Source organism: Lampetra fluviatilis, chromosome 34 (assembly GCF_964198595.1).
Source record: "Lampetra fluviatilis chromosome 34, kcLamFluv1.1, whole genome shotgun sequence".
NCBI lineage: Eukaryota > Metazoa > Chordata > Hyperoartia > Petromyzontiformes > Petromyzontidae > Lampetra > Lampetra fluviatilis.
Genome location: NC_136308.1, coordinates 9,824,456 through 9,836,824, shown reverse-complemented (window position 1 = coordinate 9,836,824; position 12,369 = coordinate 9,824,456). Strand labels below are relative to the sequence as shown.

Sequence of the window (12,369 nt, the reverse complement as noted above, 5' to 3'; positions counted from 1 at the left end):
CTTGCAGCTCACGCACCCTTCCCGGGGCTGAATCCATGCCCGGCCCCCTTCGAAGCCACCTCTCGGAGGCGGCTTGAACCCTGCTCCCTGCTCCCCCTGTCGCGACCCGCACCCTCCCCCGCCCGCCACGTGGCCCTTGGACCCGCGGATGTTGGAGACGGCGATCGCTCCGCGGGAGGGGCCGGGTTTGAGTTGTGCCGAGGACCCCAAGGGGTGCGGCCGCGCGTGTTCGCCCCTCGCGCACGCCGCGGGTGTGACAACAACCGTGCGCGCGCGCGCGTGTGTTTGTGATATGTCGCGGGGGAGCGGTGGCGCAGTGATTAGCGCAGCGCGCCACGAACCCACTCATCCGAGCTCGAATACCGCTCACGGTCAACGTCGGTGACGATTATCTGAACCGTTCCTGGGCATCCCCCTCTGTCGATTGGGCCTCAACAGAGTAACTGGTGCCGTGCGTAAACATCTCCACTGGGCACACAAAGGTGGCCGGGCGTGATGCTGGCCACCCACCCCCTTGCTTGTTGCGTCAGACATCAAAGGTTCTTGCGAACAGAACTTGCCCCCAAAGTCTCTTAAGGCGGTAGTGTAACGGTTTACACACCATGCTGTGAACTCGGTGGACCATGTTCGATTCCCAGCCATGGATACCACCAGTGGCGAGTGGCATCTGAACCTGCTCCGGGTCTCCCCTGGGTCAACTCGGCCTCGAAATGAGTGCCCAACGCGGCGTGTGAAACATCGCCTCCAGAGAGACAAAGGATGCTGCTCTCATGATTACGCCACCACTTGCTCCATCATGGTGGCTTTTATAGGTGCTCACTAACGGCACTTGCCTCCGCTGTCTGAGTGACTAAGCGGGGATGTTGTGTGGGTGTGCACGTGGTGTCGTCTGTGGGAGTGATGCAATCCTCGTTCAGTTATTAGCTGTGCACAACACGAGTGGCGCTGTCGCCGGAGCTTGGTCATGGCCTTACGGGTGTGTGTGAGAGTGTGTGAGAGAGTGTGTGTGAGTGTGTGAGAGAGTGCGTCTGTGCGTGGGGAGCGGTAGTGCAGCGGTTAGCACGCTGCGCTATGAACCCGGTGACACGGGTTCGATTCCCGCTCACGGCCAACACTGGTGACGATTATCTGAACCGGTCTTGGACCTCCCCTAGGTCGACTCAGCCTCAAATGAGTACCTGGTGCGATGTGTAAACATCGCCACGAGGGAGACAAAGACGGCCGGGCGTGGTGTTGTCCACCCACCCCCTCGTGTGCCGTGCCGGCCTTTATAGGTGCTCGCTAACAGCACTTGCCCCTACAGTCGGTTAAGGCTATACGGGGGATCTTTGTCTTTGTGAGTGGGGAGCAGTAGCAGAGCGGTTAGTGCGCTGCACTATGAACCCAACTCCCGGGTTCGATTCCCACTCACTGCTAGCAACACCAGTGACTTTTTTCTGAACCGGTTCTGGGCCTCCACTAAACGAATGCAATGTGTAAAACATCAGCACTGGGGAAACAAACACGGCCGGGAGTGGTGCTGGCCATCCACCCCTTCGTACACCGTGCTGGACTTCATAGCACTTGTCCCAAGAGTCTGTTAAAGGCTATACGGGGGATCTTTGGTGTTTGTGTGTGAGAGTTTTTGCGTCTTTGTATCTGATGTGGTGCTGTGGTCGGCATCAACGCTGTGCACCCAAGGAAGCTTGGGGGTGTTTGTGGCTGGCCGCAACATCACCCCGCGTGCCATGTGCCGTTTTAATTAGCTGTTGCTCGCTAACTGCGCTTGTTCCTACAGTCTGCAGAAATAGGTGACGGGCGGGGGTCTTGGTCTGTTTTGTCCGCATGCAGTAGCCGTGCGTCTGGGTGTCGCCTTTGTGCGCGTGTCTCTGGTGTTGGCGTGTCGATGTGGGGGTGTGTGCTTGTGGGTAATTTGAGCAGTTTGTGTGTTCGGCCGTGCGGAGAGGAGCGGTGGTGTAGTGGTTGGCGCGCTGCGCCTCGAACCCGTCGACCCGAGTTCGATTTCCGCTCACGACCGACGTCGGTGACAGATATCTGAAGCGGTTCTGGGCCTCCCCTAGGTTTACACAGCCTCAAATGGGTACCTGGTGCGGTGTTGAAAGATAGCCACCGAGGAGACAACGGCAGTGGGCATGGCCTTGCCACACCACCCCCTCTGCACCGTGCCGGCCTTTATAGTTGCCTACGAACGACACTTGCCCCAACAGTCTGTATGGCTATATGGGGAATCTTTGTCTTTGTGTGTGGTATGGGGGAGCAGAACTGCTGTTATCCACACAGTGCCCTATGAACCTCGTGACATGGGTTCAATTCCGAGCCAAGTGACATTTAAAACTGTTCACAGCCTCTCCTAGGTCGACTCAGACGAGTACCTGACGTGGTGGTTGTGTACAGTGGGGAGACAAAGGTGGTCAGGTGTGGGGTGGACACATCACCACTTCGTTGGCCATGCTAGCTAGCCTCGGGGACAGAAAGAGGAACAAACGGATGAGAGAATGTGAGCAAGTTATAGACATATTGTGGGCATAATAAAAGTCAGTGGGCTTGGGCAGGATGTGTCGCTATAAGGGGTCAATTCTTCTTTCGTACGGCTGATAATGCAGATGCAGAGCAATAACTAGAATTTAATATTCAGGTGGTCAAGCCAGAAAGCCGCGTCAGGAGCAGAGGAGTGTACCGCCGTGATGTCCACCTTCATATTTGTGGATCGGGCATTGCGTCGTTACACGTTGTACGGTCTGTTCTGGATGACCGCAGTCGCACACTCCTGGAGAGTTTCAAATTTTCCATTTGTGAAACCGGTATCCGCATCTGCCATGGTTTGTGCAGATGTGGGTTAGGGTGGACCATGAGCTTCGGGGAAAATCAAACCCAGGGATTTTCTGCGTTGGGTCTTTCACAACTAGGTGTTTATTTGTGAGTTCTTTTGAACTCCATTCAGCTGTCCAGGCTTCATCGGTTTTGAATTCACATTGTTTAAGGGAAAGACACAGCCGGGAGTAGGACCACCGTGGAAATGGAGCAATGAAATCGGTCGGCGTGCAGGTGTGAGGGTGGGCACCGTGGAGATGGAACAACGAAATCGGTCGGCGTGCAGGTGTGAGGGTGGGCACCGTCGCGGGGAGAGACTTCGTCCAGCAGTTGCATAACGCTCCTGCTGATGGCGGCGATGTTGGTGAACGGTCACCACTGCGGGTGTTGGAGGCTAATCGGCGGGGCGGGCGTGATCTCCGTCTGTGTGTGCAGGAGGACGACAAGTGCTTCGTGTGCGACTCGCGGCAGCGCCAGGGCCCCAACAGTCACCGCGTCCAAAACGTCGTCATGAACTTCGACCCCGCGCGCAAGAGCGCGTGGTGGCAGTCGGAGAACGGTACCTGCGTGTGTGTGCTCGCGTGTGTGTGTGCTTGTCAATTATGGGGAGCGATAGTGTAGTGGTTAGCGCACTGCACTGTGAAACCGGAGACCCGAGTTCGTTTCCCGCTCACGGCCAACACCAGTGACGATTATTTGAACCGGTCCTGGGCTTCCCCTAGGTCGTCTCAGCCTCAAATGAGTATCTGGTGCAATGTGTAAATATCGCCACTGGGGAGACAAAGGCGGTCGGGCATGGTGCTGACCACCCACTCCCTCGTGTACCGTTCTGGCCTTCATAGGTGCTCGCTAACAGCACTTGCCCCAACAGTCTGTAAGGCTACACGGGGGATCTTTGTCTTTGTGCTTGTCTATGTGCATGCGATCGTGTATTCTCTGCCCTTTTGAGAGACGTGTCTTTTGCGTGCACACGTGCCCCGTGCGTGTATGTGCATGTGTTCTGCGGATCCGGTGTAATTGCCCGCGCACCGTGCTCATGATTAGTAGCATTGACACACATATAAGAAGCAGTTGAATCGGCCTTCAGTGAGTGCCTGATGAGGTGTGTGAACATCGACATTCGGGAGACAAAGGCGGCCGGGTGTTGTGTTGGTCGCCCTCACCCGCTCGTGTGCCGTGCCAGCCTTCATCGGTGCTACTCGCTAACGGCACTTGCCCAAACAGTCTGCTAAAAGGCTATATGGGGGGGTCTTTGTCTTTGTGCATGTGTGTGCACGTTCAAGTTTCAAATTCATTTTGTTTAAGCAGGTGAGAACTCAAGAGACCAAGATTTTCTGTGTATTCTCTGGCTTGGTCTGCCTGATGGTTGTACAATTTTATAGCTTGGCAAATTTGGAACCTGACACCTACACACAATGGGCAACTCTTGCGAATGAACTTCAAGGGATCTTTAACATCCACTGTGAGCAAAGCGGATGGCGCGTAATATTATTACGATTGTTACATAACCGCGGTAATAATCGGGGCGGCCAATGGATTCAAACTACGAACGTCCGCACCAAGCGGCGATCTCGCTACCGCTGGGCCACGTCAGTGCCCACACTGCACGAGTGCGTTTGACTCGACAGTCTGTTAGAGGCTGTACGGGGGGATCTTTGTCTTCGTGTAGGCGTGCTTGTGTGCAGGTATGGAGTGTGCGTGCGACTGTCTTGCGTGCGCACGCGTGTGTGTGTGCGCGTGCGTGTGTGTGTGTACGCACGCGCATGTCCACGCACGCCCTTATCCCACTCCCTGTTTTCATTTGACTTTTCGGAAATATTTTCTAAGAAGAAGATTTGATAACATTCCTGTCCATTAAAGCGCCCCACGTATGATGCCTTGCCAGGTTTTTTTTTTGTTGCCAAATAAAAAAAGAACCCGCCACAGCGAGCGCCTTTGTTGACAAACGCACGCACGCACATTTGCGTGCGAGCGGACGCACGTACGCGCGCATCGCGGGCGCGTGCCGGCGACGCGAGTGAAAACGTTGGCTCGGTAACTGTGACGAGGCCCTCCCCGGCCGCCCCCTTTGCCATGCCGACGTCCGTTTGTCTCTGGGACCCCCGCAGGCCTGGAGAGGGTGAGCTTGCGGTTGGACCTCGAGGCGGAGTTCCACTTCACGCACCTCATTTTCACGTTCAAGGTGCGAGCACGCGTGCGTGCACGTGTGCGCATATATGTGTGTGTATGCGTGTGTGCGGGGAGCGGTCGTGTAGAGGTTAGCGCGCTGCACTATGAACCCGGCGACCCGAGTTCGATTCCTGGTCACGGCCATTTGTTCAACATTGAGGTGAATATAGCAGCCAGCCATGGCTGCATAGGTCATGCGTGCCCACTATATACAACATGTATGAAGCACCAAGCAACGCTTGTCGTACGTGCCGATTGATCTTGATTGCATAATTGTTGTTGTTAGGCAATAGGCAATAGACTATTCACTGCCCCGTGTGATGCAATGAAGCGTCACGATTTGCATTCACAATTACATTAAATGTTTTTTTTTTTAATCGTTCCAAGAGGGAGTAACTCTGCACAGATAGCTTTGAGTATGCATTGCTGGACTGCCATCACCTGGCCACCTCACAGGCTAAGCCTACGAGACCTTATCAAGCCTACATTTTATCCAAATACTCAACGGGCTTAACTCCTGGTTGGTTTTCGAGATCTGCCCAGACTGGGTGCGTTGGGGGCGAATATTCTTATTCCCTTAACAATAAAACTTGACGCGTTTAGAGAGGGCGCAAGCCTTGCGACGAGGCTCCCGGCAGGCAGCGACTTATCTGGTCCCGGCCAGGTGCTCGCGTTCGCAACGCGTAACCATCGCGCGATCAACCGGGGCGGCGTACCGACTCGCTCCGCGGTTTGACCTCCGGCCCCAACTTTTAACCCGGCTTCCCGCGTGCTTCAGGCGCAGCCGCCACCATTTGCGCGCCCCGTCCAGATCCATCGCTTTTGCGAGCGGACGCGGCACCCCCCTCCCCCGCCCGCCGCTGCCGCCGCCGTCTCTCGATTTGGCGAAACCTGAAAATCCGCGCGCCCCTTCGGTGAGGCAGGCGCGTGCCCTATCAGGGCCGGCAGCCGCGGTGGCGGCCGTTTGTGTTTGAACAACGCCGCTTACGTTTGTTTAACCTGCGGGTGGCGAAGAGGCGTCGGCAAAATCTTCGCCGAAAAATCCTCGTTCATTTTCGAGTCAGTAGCCAGTAGGTGCACGGGTTTAACGTGGTTGCAGTCCGGTCGGGCTCCTCTTATCCGTGAAGAAGAAGTGTTGGGGGGGGGCGAACTTCGCAGGTCTCCTGTAATGTACCTGGTAACCACCGGGGAGCATTTGCGATTCAAGACAGCCGCGACGTCCGCAGTGTGGTTCTCCCTGCACATCTCCCCGCTCCAGCAGCCAAGGCTGTCCGTCGATGCAACCAGTCGGCATTTGCTCGCCAGGAGGTCGCTCATTCTCTTCTACTGTCCCCAAACTTCGGAACGCCGTTTCCTCCCCGTGGAAAGCGCGGCCGCTCCCCCTGATTCCACGATGGGGGTCGTTGGCAGGGGTTGAGGAGGGGGAGGGGTGGGGGTCGGGTGGGGGGAAAGGAGAGGAGCCCAGTACACCTGCCGCCGTGCGGAGCACCTGCTGCGTGTGAACCCTACAACCGACCTTGTGACCCTTGCACCCCCACCCTCTGCTCTCCCTCCCCCGCCCTCCCCCGACCCCACTGTCCCTCCACCGCCCAGACATTCCGCCCAGCGGCCATGCTGGTGGAGCGTTCGTCCAACTTCGGGCGGACGTGGCGGCCGTACCGCTACTTCGCGCAGGACTGCCGCTCCGCCTTCCCCGGCGTGCGGGAGGGGCCCTTGCAGCGTGCCGGCGACGTCGTGTGCGACTCCCGCTACTCCGACATCGAGCCCAGCACGGGCGGGGAGGTGCGCCGCTCGCCGCTCGTCCCGGAGGCTCGGCCCGCGTCGCCGATGCTGACGAAACCCAAAACGCTCGAAACTGCGTAATCCGATGCGTGTGGGTGTGTGTGCGCCCGTGTGCATCCCCCTTTTGGTTAGCGCACAGGGCTGAGAACCCTGGCGACCCGGGTTCGAATCTCGGCCACGGTGACGGCGGTGGCGAGTGACGTCTGCGCTGGTTGGTCCAGTCCTGAATGAGTACCTGGTGCGGTGTGTAAACCTCAGCACTGGGGAGACAAAGGCGGTCGGGCGTGGTGCTGACCAACACGACCCTTGTGTGTGCCTTGCCAGCCTTCGTAGGTGCTACTCCCCAACAGCACTTGCCCGAAAAGTCTGCGTGAGCAATCGTAGGATCTTTGTATCTCCCTTTGCTTATCCCTCTCTGCAGGTCATCTTCAAGGTGCTTGATCCGTCCATCCCTGTTCCTGACCCCTACAGCCCTGAGATCCAAGGTGACCCCTCACGGCCACCGGGGCAGCGCCATGCAGATGATAATTACATTTGTTCACGATGAGTAATGAGCTGTCATTGTTTGTGCAGCTGCTCTTGCTGTGTTTTCTCATTCACCATTGTCTCGTACCGCTTTGTCCATTTCACTCCGTTGTCCCATACTCCCCCGTCCGCCCCCCCTCGCACTGCCCACGTCCCCTCGTGTGTCCCACGTTCATCTCCTCGTGTCCCAAATTTTCGATTCCTCCCCTTGCGTCACCATGTCTCCCTTTGTATCCTCATCCCCCCTCCCCCTCTTCATCCACTCCTCATCCCCTCCTCGTGTTCGTCTGTGAAAAAGAGCCTCACAGCTCATCGGATTTCACCATGACAAATAAAGACTCTGATTCTGACCTTTCATATCATCACGTGACACCAGTTACCTCACCTGTCCTCCCACGTCCCCCGTCGTGCTTTCCGCGCCGCGTGTCCCAATGTCCCCCCCCCCCCCCACCCATGGGGTCCTCTGCTCGTCCCTCTCGTAGCCCGGCACCCTTCTCATACCCTACCTACGTCTGCCCACGTACCCTCACGTCCCTCCGCATCCTCCCCCCCCCCCCCCCCCCCCGCTGTGATCCCGCTGTCTCGCCCGCGCGACCCGGAGAGCAGACCTGCTGCGCGTGACGAACCTGCGCGTGAACTTCACGGCGCTGCACACCCTCGGGGATGAGCGCCTGGACTTCAGCCCCGACGCGCGCCGCAAGTACTACTACAGCGTGTACGACATGGTGGTGCGGGGCAGCTGCTCCTGCAACGGCCACGCCGAGTCGTGCGTCCCCACCGGGAGGGGCGACGCCGGCGCTTCCACCGAGGGCATGGTGAGCGAGCGGCCGCGGTGTGGCGACGCGGCGGCACGGCGGCTTAACGGCCCGGCGGGAAAGCGCGTTTTTTTGTCGCACGTTGCAGAGGCTCGCGGTTCGAGAACCGCGGCTGACCCTGGGGTGGAGCTTTCGTCCTTGTCGTAGTCATCATCGTTGTCGTCATCGTCATGGTGATCATCGTGATCATCGTCGTGGTCATCATCATTGTTGTTATCATTGTCGTCGTTATCGTCATCGTCATGGTGATCATCATCGTCATCATCGTCGTGGTCATCATTGTTGTTGTTATCGTTATTGTCGTCATTGTCATGGTGATCATCATCATCGTCATGGTCATCATCGTTGTTGTTATTGTTGTCGTCGTGGTCATCATCGTCATGGTGATCATCTTCATTGTCGTCATCGTCATGGTGATCATCATGATTGTCGTCATCATCATGGTTAATTCACTGCCGGGATGCAGGCCTCAGCAGGCCGCCGTCACCACCGATCATGATTCTGCAATGTGACAAATCCACCTGCTTGTCCCTGAACATGGAACTGATTACTTTATTACTTTATTGCGCCATCTCCTCAGGGGACATGTCCTTAGCAAATATGTTCACCGTGGGCGCCATGGTGGTGAGATGTTAACTACCTCGCCTGGTATACAGAAGGTCGTGGGTTCAAGTCCAACCCTGACGCCTGCTGTATATTTGGAGTTTGCATGTTCTGCCCGTGGACGTGTGGATTTTTCTCCGCGTCCTCCGATTTTTCCCTGCACATTTAGAATCAACACGCGTTTAGAGTAATTAGCTGCTATACATTTCTACACAATGAGCCATTTCATTGAGCTATCATTTGTGGCGAGGTTGCTTCTCAACAAGAGCTATATAGCTCAGTGGACCTTACCTGGTAAAATAGTTTTATATATCAATCGATTGGGTTATTCTGCAAAAAACGGATCATTGAACAGCTGACAATTTGGCTAAAATGTTGCCCGCATGACAACTTGATTTGATTCGCTCTGTTAGGTGATGGAGGGTTACGTGACATTATACCCGGTTGTGAAAGTAGACGTATAAAACTAACGGTTTCTGTACCGCTAAATAATTAGTGCCGAATGCAAATGCGCGTGGGAAGGTATCACGTAATCCATGTGTATGCATGATTTTCTTACCTTGTCCGTTTAAGCATTCTGGCTAGTGTTAGCACCCTTTAGTGTCCACAAGAGGGCACGTGACAGAATTACGGGGCAAATGATTGCAACGCTCTTATGCCACGATTGATGATGAACAATGATGAGAAGTGGTGATGACGATGACAACGACGATGATGATGATTTTATTTCATTTAGCGCGTACCGTTGACACCGATCCAGCTGCCGCGAAATGCGGCGTCATCGTCCATCTCGCACCACAGTTCGGGTTGTCGTGAGCCCCACCTGCTGCTCGCAGGCCTCGGCCACTTCGGAATGATGATTATGCTGATAATTATTTACGATAATAAGTGACGACGATAAGTTATTATGATGATGATGGTTGTGCTGCAGGTGCACGGGCGCTGTCTGTGCAAGCACAACACGGTGGGACTCAACTGCGACGAGTGCGACGACTTCTACCAGGACCATCCCTGGAGGCCGGCGCAGGGGCGACGCACGCACGCGTGTAAACGTACGTGAGCACGCACGCAGGGGAGGCTCACGCACGTGCGTAAATGTACGCACACACGCGTGCAAACTCACGCATGCGCGCACGCAGAGTCCACGCACGCACGAGTGTAAATGTACACATGCAGGGGCGGCGCACGCGCGCAAACGTACGCACGAACGTGCTCACGCACCAAAGGCAAAGATCCCCAGCGTAGCCTGCCCGCATAGACCGGCGAGGGAAAGTGCTGTCAATGAGCATCTACTGATGCCTGCACGGCACGTAAAGGGGGTCGGTGTGGGGGTGTGGCGAGCACCGCCCCAGGGCCGCCTTTGTCTCCCCAATGTTCGTGTTTGTACACTGCACCAAGTATTCATTTAAGGCTGAGTCCACCTAGGGGAGGTGCACAACCGGTACAGATGTACGCCAGCGATGTTGGCCTTGGTTAAGAATTGGACTCGTGTCGCCAGGTTTGTATCACCGTTCACCAAACACCACCACACTACAGCGCCCATACACAACAACAATAGCTGCCATTTGCCACGAAGTGGCAGCGGCATCGCGAAAGCACTTGTACCAGGCTGGGTGAACTTTGAGGCCACGTGTAGTGTGGAAGACTCGCTGCTGGCAGGAGGTCACAGGACAGACCTCGGGTTGTTTTGGTAACGGCAGGTGCTGCATTTGGCACGCACACACAAAGACAAACACGCACACGTGCGTACATACGCGCACACACTCATGCACACGTTTGCATTCAAAAAGCAGCATTGTACAAACACACATTCGCGTGGCGGTGACACTGTCGTTAATAACGCTTAGTGGTGGTGCTGCTGGTGGTGGTGGCCATGAACCAGTGATGGCGGGATTGCTGGTGCAAGTTTTGCCATCAACCCTTCGCTCACGATGAAGTGGCCTGCGATGATGAGGTTGCCGGCAATATAACGAGATTCATGAGGTTGCTGGCGATATGACGAGGTTCAGAGTAATGGCGAGGTTATTGATCAGGTTGCTGCCAATATTACGATTTTTATCGGTATGTGACGAGGTTATTGATGAGGTTGCTGGTGATACAACGAGGTTATCTCCGGGTCGTGACGATGTTGCCCTGTGCCCAGGCTGCGAGTGTAACGGCCACGCCACGCGCTGCCACTTCGACCTCGCCGCCTACGTCGCCAGCGGCAACGTGAGCGGCGGGGTGTGCGACGGTTGCCGCGACAACACGGCGGGGCGGCAGTGCGAGACGTGCGCGCCCTTCCACTACCGCCACGCGCGGAGGGACGCACGCGCCCCCGACTCCTGCGTCCGTACGTCGCACGCAGATGCACGCAGACGCACGCATACATACGTGCAAATGCACGTACACGCACGCAACGAACGCAGATGTGCTCATGCAGACATACGTACGCACGCAGACAAATAATCGCTGATGCGCATGGCCTCATTGATGATTCCGACCATTGTAACATTGACGCGGTCACAGCAAGGGGACGTATCCTCAGGGTTCATGCTGTGATCAGCCCTTGCCATCAATTTAATGTCGAGTTCAACACTGAACTCTGAACATTGTCCATGACTCCTGCTGCTGCCCCCCCCCCGCCAACTCTTCCCATGTCACCGTCTCTCTCACCTCTCCCCCCCATCTCACCTCTCCCCCAGCCTGTCTTCTGACTCTCTCCCCTCTCTTTTCTCCTCCCATCTGTCTCCCATCTCACCATCTCTTGCTCTCTCCTCTCTTCCCCATCTCTCTCTTCTCCCCACGTTTCGCCCCTCTCCCCATCTGTCTCTCCTCTCCCTTCTCCCCCCATCTGCCTCCGTTCCCCCACCCCTCCCCACACCCCAGCGTGCGACTGTGACCCGGCCGGCTCGCAGGAGGGCGGTGCGTGCGACGCGACCTCCGACCCCCGTACGGGTACCGTGGCGGGGCAGTGTCGCTGCAAGCCTGGCGTTGGAGGGGTGCGATGCGACGAGTGTTTGCCCGGGTTTGCGGGCACGCCCTCCCGCGACAACCCCAACGGCTGCCAGCGTGAGTCTCCGCTCCTCCTCACCATGTCCCCCTCGCCATGGACGATGAGCCTGTGTGGGAGGGCTGGAGTTTGAGAAATTCTGCTCTTGACAATAGCAGAGTGTGTGTGTAATTGGTAGGCTCGCCACGAGACTGTGATACATCGTACGGTATAGGATCCGGGATAAATCGTAACGTCCGTTTAGTTAAAATATTGCCATGTCGTGATTATAGTTGTACATTTTACCATTTAAAAATATTTAAATTCTTCATAATAAATTCTTGACAGAATATTTACGTGATGTAAATATTTCAAAATAGTTCACGGTAATCATTACAATTATAAATATATATGTTAACCGTGTTTTGTAAAGTGCGTTCTGGATAAATCGATGGCATGCAGTTTAAATTACATCATAACCGACCAAAGTGTGAGTTATAAGCGATGAGAAGACATGCGGCAGGTTTAAGGAGTGGATCGCAGTTGAAGGACTTTGTAAGCGATCGTTATTCCTACTTTCAGCTAAGCGTATCAGATAGCAAACACACAGTGCTGTAGACTCGTGGAAGTGAATATCGTTTTTGTATCTTCAAGAATTATTTTGGTGATGTGATCCAGCGGTAGCACAATCTC

At 55.6% G+C, this 12,369-nt stretch overlaps 1 protein-coding gene across 1 annotated transcript in view; it reads left to right on the top strand.

Annotated features, from left to right (window-relative positions):
- Positions 1-12,369, top strand: part of LOC144944370 (laminin subunit beta-2-like) — a 69,952-nt gene that overhangs the window by 23,057 nt on the left and 34,526 nt on the right. Inside the window, exons 4-11 of the mRNA XM_078872480.1 lie at positions 3,247-3,370; positions 4,920-4,993; positions 6,574-6,762; positions 7,184-7,247; positions 7,894-8,102; positions 9,637-9,757; positions 10,849-11,037; positions 11,574-11,756. Coding sequence (XP_078728606.1) covers positions 3,247-3,370; positions 4,920-4,993; positions 6,574-6,762; positions 7,184-7,247; positions 7,894-8,102; positions 9,637-9,757; positions 10,849-11,037; positions 11,574-11,756 — 1,153 coding nt within the window. The remainder of the gene's footprint in view (positions 1-3,246; positions 3,371-4,919; positions 4,994-6,573; positions 6,763-7,183; positions 7,248-7,893; positions 8,103-9,636; positions 9,758-10,848; positions 11,038-11,573; positions 11,757-12,369) is intronic.